The sequence below is a fragment of the Sebastes fasciatus genome, chromosome 1, assembly GCF_043250625.1.
Source record: "Sebastes fasciatus isolate fSebFas1 chromosome 1, fSebFas1.pri, whole genome shotgun sequence".
NCBI classification, from domain to species: domain Eukaryota; kingdom Metazoa; phylum Chordata; class Actinopteri; order Perciformes; family Sebastidae; genus Sebastes; species Sebastes fasciatus.
In genome coordinates, this window is record NC_133795.1 from 6,065,302 (window position 1) to 6,086,563 (window position 21,262).

General features: G+C 41.0%; 1 protein-coding gene across 8 annotated transcripts in view; it reads left to right on the forward strand.

Moving 5' to 3' along the window:
* Positions 1-21,262, forward strand: part of itpr1b (inositol 1,4,5-trisphosphate receptor, type 1b) — a 123,484-nt gene that overhangs the window by 95,124 nt on the left and 7,098 nt on the right. For all 8 annotated transcript variants that reach the window (XM_074651148.1, XM_074651231.1, XM_074651306.1 and 5 more), the window contains 8 exons: positions 463-585; positions 9,205-9,380; positions 9,906-10,070; positions 11,739-11,928; positions 12,160-12,252; positions 14,394-14,542; positions 16,802-16,967; positions 17,976-18,136. In XM_074651148.1, the coding sequence (XP_074507249.1) occupies positions 463-585; positions 9,205-9,380; positions 9,906-10,070; positions 11,739-11,928; positions 12,160-12,252; positions 14,394-14,542; positions 16,802-16,967; positions 17,976-18,136 (1,223 nt within the window). The remainder of the gene's footprint in view (positions 1-462; positions 586-9,204; positions 9,381-9,905; positions 10,071-11,738; positions 11,929-12,159; positions 12,253-14,393; positions 14,543-16,801; positions 16,968-17,975; positions 18,137-21,262) is intronic.

Below are 21,262 nucleotides of genomic sequence, written 5' to 3' on the forward strand. Positions count from 1 at the left end.
CACCCCAAATGTATTACATTTCTCAAATCACTGAAATGACTCCAAGCTCAACTTTGGAGTGATTCAAAATCAAGTCTATTTGATAAAAAAAAAAAAAAAAAAAAATGGCAAAAATATTGTGTTTCTGTGGCGAAACATGACAGATTTCACGCCAAGCATGAAAGAAAATTCATCAGCAGGTAATACCTACTGTACATAACATAGGAAATCATCCCCATCTTTCTCTTAGCTTTGACTAGAATTAATTGGAAATCAACTGATAGCACAAATTCTATGTGTTGTGCTCCTCCTTGGTGTGAAACACTGATCAGCCATCATGTGTTTTACTTTTACTGTAAACTAAAGTGTTCTGTGAGATTCTTAGCTATATTGTGCTTGGTGATTTAATATGGAGATGTCTGCACTGTGTGATGTCGCTGCAGCACAGTGACCTGTGTGATTTTCACTACCGTGTCCTTCCAGCTCAGCCCATCCTGTACTGGTGCTCCAGGAACATGTCGTTCTGGAGCAGCATCTCCTTCAACCTGGCTGTGCTCATGAACCTGCTGGTGGCCTTCTTCTACCCTCTGGAGGGAGCAGGTGGAGGTAAGTCTGCTCAAGTCTTCACCTTTTGAAACGTTCTCTTTCCTTTTAGCCCTTTAAAGGGTAACTTCTGTACTTTTCTACTGACTAATAGGGACAACGATATCTGAAACTGGTCCAGTATTGAGGGAAAGCTCTGTAGACAGCTATTTGGGCAAGCTGTCACCATCATTTTCGTCCACTAAAAGTGCTTGTTTTTGCCATGACAGGCTCTGATTGTTATTATAAGTTTCTGACATCATGGAAAGAGTCTCGCTCAAGGGGAGATCTTGTTCTGGTGACGTGTTGCCTAAAGACAACGGTGGAATAGTGGAGTACATTCATGGTGGAATCGTGAGTGCCAGCCAGGCAGTTTGTTGTGTTGGAGTACAGAAAGTGTAGCTTGAAAAAGATTTCCAATGTCATGGCTGAATATTTAGATGAGGTCTTTGAATTCGGATATTCAGATTTCACAACGAGACTTCTCCTTGAGCGAGACTTGGTCACAATAACAAACAGACCGGATCAAGCGAAAGGTAAAAGAAATGTTTTATATCCCTGTAAGGTTCTTTCCATAATGTTGTCAGACACTTATAATAACAATTTGAGCCTGTCTGAGGCATAAACAAACATTTTTAGTGGACATTACGTTACATTGACGCTGCTCACTTGCCCTCGCAGCTCGTTTCGCGGCTGCCTGTTACACATTCTCCCTCAATACTGGACCAATTACAAAAATAGTTGTCCCCATTAATCACTTAACATGGGAAATAGGTTGAAAAATACCAAAGTTACAGACTGGATCAAGTGAAAGCTAAAGAAAAATGTTTGATTTCCCTTCTATAATGTTATCAGACACTTATAATAACAACCTGAGCCTGTCAGTGGCAAAAACAACTTTTAGTGTTCATACATTGACAATGAGGAGCTGCCCGATAGGATTATATTACAGCCCGTCTCACTCAATACTGGACCAGTTTAAAAAATCGTTGTTCCCATTAGTCCTTTAGACTTAAAAACATGGGAGTGTAGGGTTCAAAAGGTTGTAAAATACCGAAATTACCCTTTAACAGTTGGAGAACAACCGGTTGTTGTGATCTTGTGTGTGCGTGTGCGTGTGTGTGAGAGCTGCAGTTGGCACAATGACTGTGTTTATTACAACTCCAGATATGGGAGTGAGTGGCACAAGGCAAGGCCGGGGTGTGGCGGGAGGCATATAGTACATATCGTGCTTTAACAGAAACCTGTACAACAAAGATATAACAAGAACAACATTTGGGTCATGGCTGTCAAGTGTTCTATTTCAGGGGCCGGAGAGATACATTGTGTTACACCCTGTTGCACGTTTACGCCCTTCAGGTGCATCTCTCTGCTGCCAGGTAACAAATTACTGGTTCAGTGTGCATAAGAAGAGGATGTCCTCTACTACCCCAACAGTGACATTAACCCCAATATGAACTCTCAGAGGCTCTGTTCGGATTAGTCTGAAAGCGGAGGAAGGGTTTTGTGTTAGACAACTTTTATAAGTTTCCAAAACCAAATAATTCGCCAGCCACTTTCCACAATAATTACCAGGTATGAAAATGGGCAGAGGGTTGCCACAGTCACTTTTTCCTCTGTCTGGAAACGACACAATGAACTTAAAAAGGTCTTGCACTTTTTTCAGATTTGATCTTAAAGGGGAACTCCACTTATGTTACAAATCAAAGTCTGTTTACAGGTGTTGGGGAGTACTACTGCATACGTGGGGGGGGGGGGGGGTGAAGTTGTATAAAGTGTTTTGGGGCTCCAGAGGGAGCTGCGTGAAACGTGATAAATGTCCTCAAGTGAAGCGTCAGATTACAAGTTTCAAACGAAACAAATGTGGGGGTGTAGAGTTAGAAAGCTGTGAGGTTTACCAGACCTCTGTAGCCGGCTCCTCATCTCTGTGTGAGGCTAGTGGCTAACAACATTAGCTACTACTAGCATATAACACCTGAATCTCTGACCGAACTGTGGCTGAGTTGCATTTTGGGTAATGTAGGTGCCAGGTTTTGACAAGGAAAAAAAATTATACCGCTGCTTCTGCTGCACGGATTTTTATCTTTTTTGTGGGGCTATCAATCCATTAAAATATTTATTCATGATTATTTGCATGATAATCGCAAATTAATCGCACATTTTTTATCTGTTAAATACTTGACAAATCTCCCTTTAAGGTACATTTTGAACACTCTTATCAACATGGGAGTGCGCAAATATGCTGCTTTATGCAAATGTATGTATATATTTATTATTATAAATCAATTAACAACACAAAACAATGACAGATATTATCAAGAAACCCTCACAGGTACTGCATTTAACATAACAAAACAGCTGTCAGTGTGTCAGTGTGCTGACTTGACTATGACTTGCCCCAAACTGCATGTGATTATCATAAAGTGGACATGTCTGTAAAGGGGAGACTCGTGGGTACCCATAGAACCCATTTACATTCACATATCTTGAGGTCAGAGGTCAAGGGACCCCTTTGAAAATGGCCATGCCAGTTTTTCCTCGCCAAACTTTTGCGACAAGCTAGTATGACATGGATGGTATCAATACATTCCTTAGGTTTTGTAGTTTCATATGATGCCAGACGCAAGTTGTTAATGCGTTAAAAACATTTTGTGGCGTTAAAACAAAGTTGCGTTAATGTGTTATTATCACGTTAACAGCCCTAGTTTTTTGTTTACTGTCCATCTTGAGTCAAAGGATGTTACAGGCATGCAATGCTACATCTGTGGAGCACTCATTTCAGGACTCTTTGTTCTGAAAACAACTTCAGATCTGCTTTAAGCCAGCTGCAAAGAACTGAAAATCCCAAATAATCCCAATAAACATTTGCTTTTTTTTTTTGCTAGCCACATGGATCCTTGAATACCTCCCGATGTGTCATTTGCAATCGTGCAGTACATGTATTTATAGCAGCTGTTATGTGATTAGATCACATACGTAAGATGCATTATTAGTGTTCGGTATGCACAGGACTTTACAGAACACTCTGTGCTCTCGTGCCTGTGGTTTGGGTGTAGCCTCACACCTCCCAAAGTGAGTATCACCACAAGTGGAGGTGCGATGAGAATGTAATCCTAGCAGAAGGTTTGGATCTTGAACCGGGGCGCCGTCACAAAACACCCAGATGGATTTGTTCTTAGTTAGGCCCTGACCTGTTTATTGACACTGTATCTTCTTTTCTGAGCTTGACACTTGACTTACCATGTTATCAGATTTCTAGTCTCATTCTCACGCTGGTCTCGGTTTGAGTGGTCTGTTTCTCCATATGTGTCACTTCTGGTAATTAAGTGTGTCTGTGTGTGTTGGTGTGTACAGACTTACGTAAATGCTGTGGTCTCCCAATAAGGCCAGAAAGACTCGCAGGAAGCATGATACCATGCTACTGACTGTGGAATATACCACTGAAAGTGACACCTACCTGATAGTGAGTTAGATACGCACACAGCTTCAGGTGTCAATTGATCTGATAATCTGTGTCAAAGCTGCTGTAGATCATGTCACAGATTCAAACTTCATTTTTCTTCATGGATCCAAGTGTTTTATCTGTTGAATTGGTGCAGGAGAAGGGTTGGTCAGTGTCATGATGCAAGCATTTAAAAGTGGCCACCTCTGGCAGACAGCGCCAGACTTCTAATAGACACACAGTCTTATATCCTCAAAGTTTGACACGTCTCTGAGAAAAAAATAGAGAACCAAAACCACACAACAAACATTTATAAAGCCTTTTGTAATAACATTGCAAAACATTACATCACATGTATTTAAACTAGGGCGGTCAATCGATGAAAATGTTTAACTGCAGTTAATCGCATGATTGTCCATGATTAATCGTGATTAATTGCAAAGTAATCACACATTTTTTTATCTGTTCAAAATGTACCTTAAAGGGAGATTTGTCAAGTATTTAATACTCTTATTAACATGGGAGTGGGCAAATATGCTTGCTTAACGCAAATGTATGTATATATGTGTTACTGGAAATCAATTAACAACACAAAACAATGACAAATATTGTCCAGAAACCCTCACAGGTACTGCATTTGGCATAAAAAATATGCTCAAATCATAACATGGCAAACTGCAGCCCAACAGGCAACAACAGCTGTCAGTGTGTCAGTGTGCTGACTTGACTATGACTTGCCCCAAACTGCATGTGATTCTCATAAAGTGGGCATGTCTGTAAAGGGGAGACTCGTGGGTACCCATAGAACCCATTTACATTCACATATCTTGAGGTCAGAGGTCAAGGGACCCCTTTGAAAATGGACATGCCAGTTTTTCCTCGCCAACATTTTGCGTAAGTTTGGAGCGTTATTTAACCTCCTTCAAGATAAGCTAGTATGACATGGTTGGTACCAATTGATTCCTTAGGTTTTCTAGTTTAATATGATGCCAGTATATTCTCTCTAGCTTTAACTGAGCTCGCTACATCCTTAAAAATTGTGTTAATGTGGCTTTAAAACAAATTTGCATCCCAAACAAACAATCGAATCAGCGGTAGACCAGCAGCTTCGATGTTCTGCGAGGTCAAATTGCTGTTTTTGTCAAAGGAGTCTGGTGGCTTCGAAGAGATCATAGATAACATCTTCAGTTTTCATCAGAATATTACATTTGGATTTCATCACACATTTTCAAACAAAAAACACCTTGAAGCATATTAGATGTCATAGTAATCAACTCTCCAACTGAGCTACCCCTAGGCTATAAGAGATGCAAACTCTGTGAACATTTTCTTTAAACGACAATTGAAATGTTATTTACTCAGCATTGCCTTTAACTAGCTGTTGCTCTTCCTTTGTTTTAGACTTATCTTTTACGTTTTATTGTTCTTATGCCATCCTTTGTTTTTTTTTGCTGTGTTTTATCGTGTAGCATTTGCACGTTTTAATGTATCTCTTTTTATTTATTCTCTTTTTTCTTCACTTTGTTGCAAAGCACTTTGAACTCCTGTATGAAAGGTGCTATGTAAATAAAGTTGAGTATAGTATTAATAGAAAAAAAACTTAATTCTTTGTTTAAAATAAGCTATTTTACAAGGAATCACAAAAAAACAAAAAAAAACAGAGGTTATTCAGTTCCTTTGTGGATCTACATATCTGACCTCGACCTTGTTGCCCACACCATAATAACCCCTGATCAGTCAGGCTCTGTCATGTGGCCTAAATGTCCAGATTTAGGTTGGGAAAGTCTGGTCTGGTGTTGGGTCACGAGGTGCGACTGATTTACTTTGGAGATAAAATATTCATGCAAAAGGATATTTACCAATTCCTGCAGGACAGGAAGTTATTCACAAACCAAAGGAATGAGTGACAGACCGGAGCGTGTTTTACGTGCAGTTTCAGTTTACTGTTTGTTTTGCTGCCTGTTCTTACTTTCCTCTTTTATTCTCAGTTCTCCTTGAGGCCAGTATTTGTGGGGATGTTAAAAGCCGCAGCTATTAAGGCCGCTATTGTTCCAGTGTTGAGTAGCAGAGAGAAGACGCACATTGTGACTCGCATAAACTTTCAATTGTTCTGTCTGGGGTCAAACGGCGAGATCCCTTTTGTTTGAACTTCCTCACAGCGGTATAGAAGAGACAAAAAAAGAGGTTGTTAGCGTAGCTCTAGAAACTCCACGGGGTTTTCAGTGTCAAAGGTCTTCTGGGAGCTTAAAAGGGTTCATACCAGGACACGCCAATGTTGGCTACAAACTGAAGCCGGTTATCAAGTGAACAGAAAAAAATCTCAGCCACTTGCTCATGGACACACACACACACACACACACACACACACACACACACACACACACACACACACACACTGTGTCCTGGATTTAATATGACCCCAGACAGTCTCCTGTTAATATTCAAACCAACTGCTTGTAAACCTTGAATAAACCAAACTACTCCAGTGAACTTCATTTGGGGACACATTTTTATAACTTTACAGTTATGCTTAATTTGTTGATTGTATAGAGAATTTAAACACCATCAAACATTATTGTATCAGCTGCACACCTCACTCACATGTCTGTCAGCGGATGTTTCCTAGGGGTGGTTTGTTTGAAGAAAAACTGTGGTTGGGACTTTTTCCCAGTAGTGGCCAGATGTGCTGAATTTCCTAGAAAAAAAGCACCTTGAATAACTCCAGACTGGACATCTTCTCTGGGTTAATGCTGCTGGCAGGAATGCCCCTTCAGTTTGGCCTTCTGCCCCTCAAAAAAATGATACGCCCTGCGGCCACAGTGGTCTTCATGCCCCGCCCACACTGCCCCTCTTGCTTCTTTCCTGTCAATATGTTTTTCAGACAGTGTCTTTTGTTGTCATTATGAATTTGGGCAACATCAAGTAAAACGCTGCACACATAACCAGGGTTTGATTTTAAGTCTGGTATGAATCGCTGGAAAACTGTGCTATTTATCATGATAGTCTGGTACGAATGTTACCCTGGATTCCACCAAGTGCAGCTGCGCCACGGCCGCCGGAGCTGATCACAGCCACTCCAGACAATACTTATTTCCAAAAAAAATATGCACCTAGTCTATGTTTGATGGAGCGGCGGCGGTAACGGCAGTGTTTCCTTAGCTGGCTGAGGGGAAGCACCCATCCATCCATCAATTCATTATCTGTAACTGCTTATCCCAAGCAGGGTCGCGGGGGGAGCCGATCCTAGCTGACATTGGGTGAAGGCGGGGTGCACCCTGGACAGGTCGCCAGACTATCACAGGGCTGACACATAGAGACAGACAAACATTCACACTCACATTCACACCTACGAGCAATTTAGAGTCAACAATTAACCTGCATGTCTTTGGACTGTGGGAGGAAACCGGAGAACCTGGAGAAAACCCGCGGTAACACGGGGAGAACATGCAAACGCCGCACAAAAGGGCCCCAAGCAGGGTTTGAACCTGCGACTCTCTTGCTGTGAGGCGACAGTGCTAATCACGGCTAATTCTCTTTCTATCCCCCCCCGACCCCTGTAGTCTTTCAATTAGGAGAAGAAAAGTGAATGTTCTCCTCCTGCTACAGTAACAGGCACTGTATGTGAATATAGATACAAAATAATTATGAGGATGAATGTATTTAAAAAAAAGTCTTGTACTTTTAACGGTATTAACTTTGTCTGTAGGCTGCAGCGCAATTAAGCAGGAAATAAGAACAATAAACACAATAAAATAGACAAAAAAGAAACCATTTAACTACTACTAAGTAACGTAGTCTACTTAGGCTGTGGTAGAAGCACAAATATCAAGGAATAATGACCAAATCAACAATTATTTCACCGATGTATTAAAAATAAAATCATCCGTAACCCTCAAGTTAAATTAATTATTTCCGTGGACTTTAAACCATTGTTTTATTTGATGGCCTTGCTGCCCTGGCATTCGGCCTTTGTGCTCTCAGAAAACTGACAACACCTATGGCCAAGTGGCCTTTAAAATTATGAATTTCCAGGTCTGGAGTAACCCTTGACCAAAAGTAGAGCTAGAGCCTCCGCCCTATCACAGGCGCTGCTCCAATGTGACCTTGCAAGTAGACACCGGAGCTTTAGCGCAGACACTTGCCAACAATAAGAGACATATAAAAATCTATTTTTTTCATGTGGCAAACATCAGGCTGTGTGTGTCGAATCGACTTTGATGAAGTGTGAGTGGTTTAGTGTAAAGGTCAGTCTCCCTATCTTCTTATACCTGCAGAGTAAGCAAGTCCGAGAGATGAATAGACTGTACTGTAGGTGTGTGACGTCCGAGCTGCTGTGTCTGGGTCGGCTGCCAAGTCCAAGAGCCCGGGCAGCATGTTACGATGCAGTGCCCAGGACCATCCCGATGAATTTAGCTGGAGCCAAGTGTATTTTTAGCCAAACCGGGGGGGGTTATGTAACAAGTACCTGTCATGTGATCTGTACACAGAGCAGCGTGAAGAAGGAGGCCTCAGCGGGGAGGGGATGGAGGGAGACGATCAGAGTGGCGTTCTTGGTGCTTCAGTATAAAGAAAACCTGTCTGACCTTTTCAACCTGATAATGATAATTTATCTGTTAACACAGAGGTGGTAGATTCACTTTGACCCCCTTTACACCTGACATTCAAATGTCTAAAACTAAATATGATTTAAAGGTTCTCTATATGATATCCAGACCATTAATATAGCAGTAAACAACTATTTGCTATGCAAAGATGTCGAGGAGTAATGTCTACCTGAGCAGAGAATGAAGTCACTTGCTTTGTTAGTCACTTTTAGTGCACGTTCGTGCAAGAGGTAGAGTGAAGCACGAGAACTAAAAATAAAGATCTTGTCCCGTCTCTAAAAAAACATTCTTGTCATGGAAAGAAAATATGTAAAGTAAATATGAAAGAAAAGAGCATGCATGCTCAGCATACTTTAACTGCATTCATGTCTGTGTCAAAATTCTTTCTAAATATGCAGAGAAGATTTCAGATTAAAAGCACTTTTTTATGAGTTTTATGTAGGATTTTTTTTATCTCAAATTCTTTTGCAGAGAAATTAAATGTCTGAATAAGCCTCCTGTTGACATGGTAAAAAGCGAACAATGCACTCAAAATAGTTAATGATTGAATGGAAACGGTCACACCTCTCTCCCTGATGTGACCTCCTCCGTCCTCAGGTACTCTGGAGCCCCACCTGTCTGCCCTGCTGTGGATGGCCATGCTGGTTTCTCTGGCTATCGTCATCGTCTTGCCTCAGCCTCACGGTATCCGGGCGCTCATTGCTTCCACCATCCTGCGCCTGATCTTCTCCGTGGGCCTGGAGCCCACGTTGCTCCTGCTGGGGGGGTTCAATGTAAGTGTGTGTGTGTTTGTGTTCAGAAAGCGACGAAAGAACTCATGTGTATCACATTTGGATATGCTTTATTGCCCAGTAGATGGTTGACTGGAATTGCCCTTGGCAAACGGCGTGGTCACATGCCACACATTAAACATTAAACATTAAACCTATTGATACGGTGCGCACGGTGCAGGAACACGGCGACTCCAAAGTAGTGTAGCACAACATCGGGCATTCAGCCAGATTTCACGTTCAAGTGGACATGTAGACACACTGGTTTAACAGTTGAGGAAGCCTTACAGCTGCTAATAGAAATGTCACTCATAGCTGTTAGGCGTTGAAGCATGAGCCCGGAGGTTCCACACCACTCTGACGGTTGACCACATCCACTTTATTTTTAGTGCTCTGACAAATAAGCATCAGAAAATCTTACTCAAAGCTACTAATACTGATGAGTAAACCTTTCCTTCTCAGCCTGAACATAATGTGCACTATCATGGTGTCTACATGTCATCTCTGTGGTGTCTGTTTGCTCTCCAGTTAGGTAATAAGGTGATCTTCCTGACGAGCTTCGTTGGGAACCGTGGGACCTTCACACGTGGCTACATAGCCATGATCATGGATGTGGAGTTCCTGTACCACTTGCTCTACCTGATTATCTGCAGCCTGGGGGTCTTCGTTCATGTCTTCTTCTACAGCCTGCTTGTACGTGAGCACACACAAACAACATATCTTAACCATTTATACACATGGACACCCTAGGTAGTGGTATACTGACAACAATGTCCAATAGAGTGATGCAGGAACGAGTCCTAAAACACGGAAATGAGTTCGCATTTTAGCGCTTCCTGTTCCTTTGTATGGAAGTCAATGTTTTTTTTTTGTTAGATGCCTGAAATAAGGTCTGTGGTTATTACAAGCTGTAGAGATTTTAACATTTTGTTCTAAGATATAATGTCAAAACGTCATCACGCCGACTCGTCCACCTTTTAGCTTAGTGGTGGTGAATTCATGCAACCGTGGTGTAGTTTGTTTATAGCCTAACGTTAGCTTTTTACTTCTGGCGATGGCATTCACGCTTCAAAAGTCATAAAAGCGGTGTTCAATTGAGGAGATTATCTTGCTGAACAAAACGTGTAAGTATCATAAACGTTTGTTTGACAGAGTTTATTTTCTGCAGTAATCCAAAAGCCAATCAAAAAATCCCTTTTTGTCGAGGGAACCCATTTGATTTTAACTTCCTGGTTGGCCAACACAAATACGTCATCCCTGCATCACTTTGTCATGCATCATTTGTCCTGAATAGAAATGAAGACAACATAGTGTACATATTTTCATTATTAATTGACACTGTAACAGATAGAATCATGAGATAAAAATGTGATTTAGATGCCATTTGATTGGTCTTAATGATGAGATGTTGGCAAGGAGATTTTAATAAAGGCATTGGGCCTCATGCAAGAAGCACTCGTACTAACAGATTCGTTCTTAAGTAGCTCGATTTGGGAGAACCTGTGACTTTAATTTGGTACTTAGAATTTTTTTTAAGAGTCATGTGCAATTAGTCTACATCTACATACCATTAGTCACTAATGGATTGTATATTTCATTACTTTGAAGCAATTTTGAGTTAGAAAATATAAATTGCACTCCATAATTATGTTGACATTATCCTGTTTGACTCAGCAATTCAAATTATAATTTAATTCTGAATGTGTTCATATAGCCTAACGATGTCATAATTACTTTAAACTTGCCATTGATGCTATAGTATAACACTACAATATCAATATGAACATTTCAAACTGCAAAACGACCTAAATGACATTCTAATTGAAGGTTAATTTGTCTTTGCATGGACATTAATAAGGTCAACAGGAAGTGTAACCAGGCGCGTCACGGCTAACTTGCTTCTTTTGGATGCGCGTCAGGCTCTTATAAGAGAGCGTGTCTTTAGACAGCGTGCTGATATATTGGCAGAGACAGATGAATGAGGCAGGACACGTAGTCCTATATGTTATCATTGGGGCTTTAATTATACCAATTCTCATGAACGTGCGCTCATTTACGCATGGGCGGCATTCATCATGTGCTTAAACTTAAAAAGTGCTATATAAATGAAATTATATGTGCTACTTAAATAAAATTATTATTACTTTTATTATTATTATCATGTTAACGTTGGTCATTTAGACAGTTATCTGAAGTTAGGAGCATTTGCTGAATCTGACGTGGCACACGAGAAGGTTAAGTCAAGAAGACGAAAATGTTCTTGCAGGAGGCCCAATGATCCAAACAAATAATGTGTCCTTTGTCCACATTTTCCACACACATACTGCACGCACACATCTCATGAATCCTTCCTCTCTCCAGCTCTTTGATCTGGTTTACCGAGAAGAGACCCTCCTGAACGTAATTAAGAGTGTGACCCGCAATGGCCGCTCCATTGTTCTGACAGCCGTGCTGGCTCTTATCCTCGTCTACCTCTTCTCCATTGTGGGCTACATCTTCTTCAAAGACGACTTCATCTTGGCTGTCGACAGGATACCCAACAAAACACTAGGTACGTTGAAATACAGATTTCTTCTGACTCTCCTACCGGGACAAACATAAATAACTTGTCCTCCCTGACGCAGTCAAGAGACTGAAACATGAAATGTTTTTCTGCAGCACAAAGTGAAGCTCAGGAATACAAAAAGTGGTTGTCCAGTTGTCCAACAATCTGTGCATATGAAGGATGTCACCATTAATATGCTTGGTGAAACAACATTGTCTTGTTTCCCCTATTGAATAGAGCATGGAGCCAGTATGGTGGGAGAGTTCTTCTCTGGTGGAGTGTGTCAGAAAGAAAATGGGGAAAACTGTTCGTCAGAGGCCGTGATGGATGGTAGGTTGACAAAAGTGAAAGGAAACTGTGTGTATGTCTATATATATATATATATATATATATATATATATATATATATATATATATATATATATATGTGTGTGTGTGCATGTATGTGTGTGACTGGATGTCAAGGTCGCAGGGTTCTTTTAAGTGTGAATCCACGTGTTTGTGGACGCATGTCTCTCAAGAGATTCCCAAGTGTGTGACCGTGTGCTGATGTCTGTCTGTCTGTATGTGTGAGTGTGTGAAGGTCTTAATGTCCTTGCAGACGACTGACTCGTCCCACTGAGCTGTAAGTCTGGGCAGCCGGGTGGTCATGGGATTAAACCTGGTCGGGCCAACTGGGGGCTTTTAGGGAGCCGGGTGAAACACCAAGGGTTTAGACTGGCCTAAGACCTGATGTTAGGGGCCCGGGTTGAAAGGTTAGGGATTAATTACCATCAGGTAGAAGCAGGTCGATGGGTGCACTCAGTGACGGCGCAGAGAGCTTCTCACAGCAAACAACGAGTTCTTGCAAACCTACTGACCTCGATTGGGAAAAGCTTCCAATCAAACATGAACCACCTTAAAATCGATCAGCCAACCATGTCGAATCCTCACACTGGCAGGACTTTGTCTTGGCTTCCCCAGCCATCACCACCAGGCTGTCTAATTACGACAGTCTGGTGACTTGTTTTTGTGTGGATAGTTGAGAAAATTCCCTTGTTAGGCCTTCAGAACCCATCAGCTATTGGTCAGACGATGGGTAAACCTCTGGGGGGACATGGGGCTATATTTCTTGGGTTCCGGTGTAGCTAGCGCAACTGGAGTTGGAGTTGAGAAAAGACGCGTATACGACTGGATTGTTTCCTCCCAAGTAGCCAGTTTACAAGCTAATTTTAAACCAATAAAAAGCTAAATCATCGTGAGACGATAGCCGGTGGGCTCTGAGATGGCATTTCGGCCAATGCATTCTGCCTCTTTTGCTCTCCACACGGCCTGTAGACCTGCATTCAACCAAATCCTGCTCAAATGTGATTGGTCAATACTACTTGTCTACAGATTCATGCATATGAATGCAGAATCTGTTTATAGAGATTAAAATGTCCTACAGACCCCCTTGATGGGGCTGATAATAGACTATGAAATGAGGGTTTCTTGGTCCACTAACACGTTTTTGTCAACTGATCGATTAGTTAAAGAGGTAGTAGGCAGTATATTTTTGGCATGATTGGGAGAAAATCCCATAATAATCTTTCAGCATATTGTAAATCAAAGTGTTCTGAGAGAAAACTAGACTTCTGCACCTCCTCATGGCTCTGTTTTCAGGCTTTAAAAAATCTAGCCCGTGATGGGAGACTTTGACCAATCACAGGTCATTTCAGAGAGAGAGAGCGTTCCTATTGGCCGTGCTCCGGCTGGTGGGTGGTGCTTGGTATTTCCTCAACTGATCTCAACATGGCTGCTGGGTCCCAAACTTTCTCATGTTACAGCTAAACAGTACAATACCAGATGTTTCTGAACACATCTGAGGAGAGAAATAGGCATTACAGTAACAGAATATTGATTCGTATTTGATCAGCGCTGTCTAGTTTGACCGTTTGGTCGGAGTTCGCGAGTGATTGACAGCTGCTCAGAGACGGCAAGGCTCCAGCTCGGTTGTTTTCCTCCAGTGTGTGAAATCTTGCAGATGCCATTAGGAGCACCGGACGACACAGAGGCACATGATTTTTTCAGATTACCTTTTATGAAAATAACTTTTTTTAATCATATTTGCTCCAATTCTACCAACTGCTGCTTTAATTTAACCGACAGATCTGTAAAACTGAGTTTCTCCACTAAAGAATCACACAAAAGCACCACTTTAAATCTTGTGTTTACCAGAGATCAGAGCTCATAAGTTTCTTAGAAATAAGGCATTCACAGCATGAAAAAAAAAAGCCTAAAAACGACTAATCGACTAAAGAAATCTTAGTTGATTTAGACCAAAGCGACCGACTAAGAGGGGTCAGCCCCAGTTGGTTGTGTATTGGAACTAAAGTCTTCTATTTTTTAGTGTAGTTGTTATCTTAGAGGCCTCTCCTCTTTATGGAGTTAGGTTTCAAGTTGACTGGTAATAGACAGGATGACTGTCTGACAGTGTCGGTGTGTCTCCATAGCTTCCGTCGCCGTGCAGCCGTCAGCGGTGGTCATCGAGGACAAGGAGCGGTCGTGTGACTCGCTGCTCATGTGCATTGTCACAGTACTGAGTCACGGCCTCAGGAGTGGAGGAGGTGTTGGGGACGTCTTGCGGAAGCCATCCAAAGAGGTACAAAGCACAGGAACACAACAAACAACAAGGAAGAAATCACACCCAAATCACAATCACCCACCCGATGAGTTTAGATTACAAGTTTTAAAAATCATTCATTTTCCAAAATGATTCCACATCCAAAGGATGAGGTGGTTTGTAGGAAGTGCAGCGAAGCCTACAGTATGTCTCTCTGTGAGAGAAACACTTGCTCTGTTGGTAGGTCAAAGAGGTTGCGTAGAGGATTTTCATAACTTAACCAGAGTTGACCAGAAAAAAAGCATTAATGGTACTTATCCAGGATGAAGACAAGCTCGTCCACAACATGTGTTAGATCTGCAGTTGACCCCCAGAATGAGGGCTTGACTCATACATACTTATATAAATCTCAGTTAGCTTAACATTCATGTGAATTCTCTGTACTGTTTTCAGTTGTGTCCGGTTGTGTTTGACACACAAGGGATGGCTCATATACGTAGTAGCCTGTATATGCAAAGAGGGCACGATGAGTCACTCCAATCTGTCATCCCAGTGACAGCAGCAACATTTGATCTAAACGGTCTCCATATTTCAACTCAACTTTATTTATTTATTTCATACAAACATACAGAAAAAAACAATAAACTAAATTTTGCAAGACTAAAACTTGCAATAATGATAATAATAATAATAATAATAATAAATAAATAACAGTCAGTAGAATAAAATAACGATTAATTCCAGGGATAAAAATAATGTGTAAAAAAAACAATGATTTAATCTTAAAAACTAAGGTTATAAAATTACTTCACATTAAAAGCAAGATTAACAAAATAGGTCTTTAATTTCCTTTTAAAAATACTGAGAGAGCTTGAGGCAGCGAGTTCCACAGTTTAGGGGCATAAAAACAGAAGACACTCTCATCACCGGTACTTTTACGGGACACATAAGGAAAAAAGAAAAGTGGTGGAGGATCTTATTGATCTGGCTGGAACGTAAAATTAAAGAAAAATGTAAGGAGGAGAATAAAACTTGACATCTGATATATTTTAACTCAAAATCTCACAGCTCAAATGTTAGATTTAGAGCAGTTCCTAAGATTCTGTTCTCAGTTTTCAAAATTACTCAACATATCAGTGTCCATGTACATGAATGACTTGACTTTTTTCATTTTATATATTTGGTCAACATGCAGCCTTGTTGTCATATCTATAAATGAGTTAAATCCGAGACCGTTCAGAAAGGAGACGGTGCACTGAGAGTCAGTTTCCTGTATCTGTGTCATGTGGGTTTCATCACTGCCCCGTCCCTTTAAGGGCCCAGACATACTAACCCGACATCAGAGAACTAGCGACGATGAAGGCCACCGGTTGTGTCGCCACGCGTCGCCTTTGTTTTGGCCGACAAGTTGCACTCGAACACACCGCAAAGACTACAGCCGACGGCAAACTACCACGTGCGTTCTGCGCTTGCGTGAGATGTAATAACTCTCCACACCTATGGGTGGCAGTAGTCTGTAATATGCGTCATTAAAAAAAGGGAAACTGGAAGACCGAGGACTGTGGATGTACAAACCATTGTTATAATACATACATTAAACATAGCGGCGTTTGCCGACCATTTTCACACCATTCTAATATCTGTGTATTGGAATGATCAGATGAGATGAAGATGAAAAATGAGAAGAGCCTTCTGTGTTTTTCCTCTTGACTATACCCGTTGGCTTGCTTTCCTCACCTCCGTTTCTCTTCTCGTGCACTAATTTGTTTAAGCTGAACAGCTAATCAGAGTGATTTCTATCACCGACGAGCTCCGCCACCGATTCACATGCTGAATTGGCCAAAAAAAAACACGAATAGACCAAAGCCGACGGCCCCAAACTGTCCGACCACCGACCGTCGTCTTGGTGTGTCAGGGCCTTAAGAGACTAGCGGTATGTCCTGAGTCTATTAACTTCTAATGGGAGAAGTGAACGTGAACACAGAGGATGACTGATTATTGAGACCTTTCTCCGACTCAACAACACACTCTCTTGAGATCTTGCAACTAACTTTCTAACTAGATAACTAATTTCCGTAATGGTAAATATGACTGTTATCTGTGTAAATATCTAGCAACTTGTCAACCTACATTTGTAAATATTTGAGTCATAGTTAAATAAGGTGGAGATTCTGGCTCTCTGTGAACTACTGTACACATCATTTCTAAACATATTCCCACGGTGATAATGATATTCTCAGTGTGACACCAGCTGATGTTTCTTGTTCTCACAAGTTTTCCCCTGTTTGGCTTCAACAGGAGCCCCTGTTCGCAGCCAGGGTAATCTACGACCTGCTCTTCTTCTTCATGGTCATCATCATTGTCCTCAACCTCATCTTTGGTGTCATCATCGACACGTTTGCTGACCTGAGGAGTGAGAAGCAGAAAAAGGAGGAAATCCTGAAGACAACATGTTTTATTTGCGGTGAGGAAATAAATGAAGATAATCATTTTTAAAATAGTTCTGAATGGTGATGCAAATCCAATTACTGTAAGACCGGTTAATGCTGTCTTAGTATTTTGTTTTTACCATTAAAGACATTCTGCTTCGTCAGCACTATGGTTCGTCAACATCAGGAGAATGTGACTCATGACCTTTGACACATATTTTTCCCATCATCACTGTATAGTAGTTGCACTGTCTACTAAGAATACGATAAGGCGGAAACACCTCGCCGTTCCACTCGAGTCGAAGCGATACTGCTGTGTAGCGTTAGTCGCACCGTACAATCAGCAGGTGTGAATGCCGAGGTTTGCGGATGATGATGAAATCGAGACGAATCAGACGAGTGGTCTGCTCTGATCCTGCTTTCGTATGAGTGTGTGACTGCAGCTCTGCATCAGGCCTCTGTGCAAAATGGGGGCTGTTTTTCTGGGTAGAACAGTATAAACAACCAAACGCCTCCTCTTCCCAGAATGAACGGTTAGTCATGGCAGGTGCTGCTGTGGAGGAGGAGTGTTTCTTCCTGTTGCCGTGTGGGTCTTGACCATGTCAGACTGTACACTCACTCAGACTCTGGCCTCATCCGTCTCTAAACAGTCACACATCTAATCAATCATTGGTCAGCGCTGGTCAGTCTTGCTGCCCTGTGTTGGGCAATACTATTAAAGGCTATTCCTCTTTTGCAAATGCAATGCAAGAATGTAAATAGATTGTAGGGATTTGGTGTGACAAACAACAACATTTTTAGCAGATCTCACCTGACCTGTTTTGTCTGCCCATTCCCTTGTGACCCTGTTTCCTCTTCTTTCTTCTTTTTTTCTTGTTTTAAGTCATCCTCATTGAGGTCACAAGGATGATGATGTCATGTTGCCACACAGCGTGTATTTCTTCACTCTTCCAAAGAAATGAGAGCATCGTGTTTATTTGACGTGTGTGTGGTTGTCTGCATGTGTGTGCGTGCGTTTGGGGTCGTATCCTTTCATTTTGTAGGTTTGGAGAGAGACAAGTTTGACAATAAGACGGTGACTTTCGAAGAACACATCAAAGTGGAGCACAACATGTGGCACTACTTGTTCTTCATCGTCCTGGTGAAGGTCAAGGACTCCACAGAGTACACCGGCCCGGAGAGCTATGTGGCGGAAATGATCCGGGTAAGGATGTACACGTGCATTTAGCTTTTTAACTGTTTAAGAGTCTTACAAACAATCACAACCTTCAAATCTACACTGCAGGGTCTATTATTATTATTATTATTATTATTATAGGGTCATGTTGGGAATAAATCAAATATACTTGTAGTGATCAAATCCTCAATTCTTCAAGCTCCTCTCCCTTTAAAATAAAGCTCTGTCCCACCTAGTTTGCTACTGCAGGAACAGTACACGCGCTACAGAGACGACACATTCAGAAGTACCGTGCAACGCTGTAACAGCTGCCGCTGTGGTCTTTACTGAGGTTAACCTTCACTCCTAAACAACACAGAAGGCGCCGTGACACCAGCGATCCGAGTTATATGGGTTTGGACAGAGTTCGTTACCGCAGCCTTTTCTGTTTCTCTGCGCCAGCGATGGGCAGTGTATGTTCTGTTGTTTTTTTTTTACCTCATCTGTCCCAGAGTCCCAGGACTGCACTATGTAATCCCTGCCTCCGTGACCTTGAATCCCTCCAAAGTATTATCACATCAGTCAGCTTTGTGAATGGAGAATTAGCATTCAGACAGAGTCCGCCATCGGCATAAAATGTGTTAATCCCCCGAAGCAGCCATGCCATGCTTTAATCATTAAACGGGTCTCAACAGACACAGGTCTCACCCTGCATATAACCTCATGATCAGACCTCATGGTTTATGTTAAACAGCAGCGTGAGGATATCTCTCTTTTTAAATTAACATTTAAAAATATATATAGTTATTGAACTATCAAAAAAACATTTAGAACTTTTTATTGCCTTATATTTCATATTTTTTTATATTATATTATTTATATCTATATATTATGATATGTGTATTCTACTCAGAAAGGGTTTATTTGTAGGTAAATTTTTTTCCATGTTGATTTCAAAAACAGAACGTCCAACATTGCAATTTAAACTGATATAAAAAAATTTAAATCATAAACTGGTGCGAGCTTTAGCAGAGGTTATATTACCATAAAAATATTGAAGTTTTTGTGTTTGACGTTACAAGAACGAAACAAGAGCAACGGATACACGCGCGCGCCCAATTTGACGAACTCTGTGGAAAACTTTTGAAAAATAAAAACCAAGAAAGACAATGGATTCTTCGATTGTTGCAGCATAGTCATAGCCTAAGAGCAATTAGAAAGCGTTTTTAACTGCCAAAGGAAAGCCCCTTCTTCCCCCTTCTTTTGAAGTGGTTGCTTCCTTGACGCACTTGTGCTGCTGTTGGTTTCTGACACAGTTTCTCATTAGATACCATTCAGCACACTTGGGTGCCTTCATGCCCTGATCTGCTGCGCTCAGTCTTGTGAGGAACCACCTGATTTTGGGATTAACCCCCATCCTCTCTCCAGTTAACCTTACACCCCACTGAGCCTAAATGAGTTTGTTAAGGTTAGCGTTCTGACCAGCAGGTTTAAGAGGGCAAGCTGGGCGGAGAAAGACCCCGATGACCCGTCAGCTGACCCAGTCATCCTTCACATTAACTCTCAGCTTCACAAGCAAGTGTTTGATGCCTCCAGGGTCTTGTTGCCTGAGAAGTCTACAATGTCTGTTTGTTTCTAAGATTATTCTTTTTTGGTTTTATTTGATAGTGATAGCAGAGATACAGACAGGACATGTATCGAAAGAGAGAGGGATGACATGCGACAGTTATTTATTTAATTTTGTAAATATTGAAAAACACAAAATGCATGCAAAAATACAACATACAATGTCTAAATAATTTAATTTAAAATTCATTAGGTGAGCAGACTTAGCAAAAATGTTCCCACTTTTCTTTGTACCATGGAGTAGTAGTAGTAGTAGTAGTAGTAGTAGTATTAGTAGTATTGGAATAGGCAAAAAAAACATCACAATCATATATTGTGTCTTTATGTATTTTGCCCTTCTTAATGAAAACGCTATCATGCTTTCTATCAAGACACATTTTTCTAATCTAATTAAGCAGTAACATTTGTGACTAACTTAATCCAGAGTTTGTGTTAGTAGGTCATACACTTTCTCTATTATTTCTCACATTTAAAGTTTACATACTGTGTTAAATTCTGTGGTTATATAGGTTGTATAGTTTTTGTTGTATTATACTTATTGAACTTGTATATATTTACACGCCATTTGTCCCACTCTATTTGTAGCATGGCGTTGAGTAATGATTATAAAACCACGCAAAGGTTCACACAGCATAATAAATGTAGAAATCAAACCAACTGCAAAACACTATAAAAATAATTTTGGGAGAATGATTTAAAGGAAGGGTTGGTAATGTTGCTCAAATAAATTTTTTGACAAGTTAGTCTGACATAGTACCAATGGATTCTTTAGGTTTTCTAGTTTCATATGATACCAGTATCGTCTCTTTAGCTTTAAAACTGAGCCCGCTACAACCTAAAAATCGCAACTTGTGCATTAATGCATTAAAGAAATGAATGCCGTTAAAATGAATTGGCTTTAACGCGTTATTATCACGTTAACTTTGACAGCCCTAATTTTTTGTTATATCATTATCTTCCACAAGCCTCTACAAAAGCCATGTTCGTTGTTAACATTCATAAATGTTAATTTTGGGGGGTGGCTTTGGAGGGAAGCCTAAAGGGACGGCTGTCAGTTTTGCCAACTTTCTCACTAGATTTAAGGACTTTAGCAGCTCGTGCTGTTAGATACTTTCATCGGAAAAGAGTTGGCAACAGTGGAATGGGTTCATCGGTTTCCTAATTTTTAAAATCTCGTGTACTCTTGCTAGTTTCTCAAGATTACCAACCCTACCTTTAATATTTGTATTGTGTCCAACTGAATTATCGGTTATATGCCCCTATCATTGTTAGATCTTTATGCAGTCTGCTACAGATTTTTCCCACACTATTTATAGAACATGATTTGTATAGGCCCGATTCCTTCGATCTGAACTGCGTCTTGCGTGTTTCGATTCATTTGATGCTGCAGTAATGTGGAAGAAGCGACAGGACAGAAGGGGGTGTATAGAAGCCAGATCACTCTGACAATGACTGGGACTGACGTCAATGGTGGAGGGCTCTGAGAGAAGTGTCACATCTAAGGTGTAAAAAAGATGATGCTTGGCTCACACTCGTTGCCCTCATTCT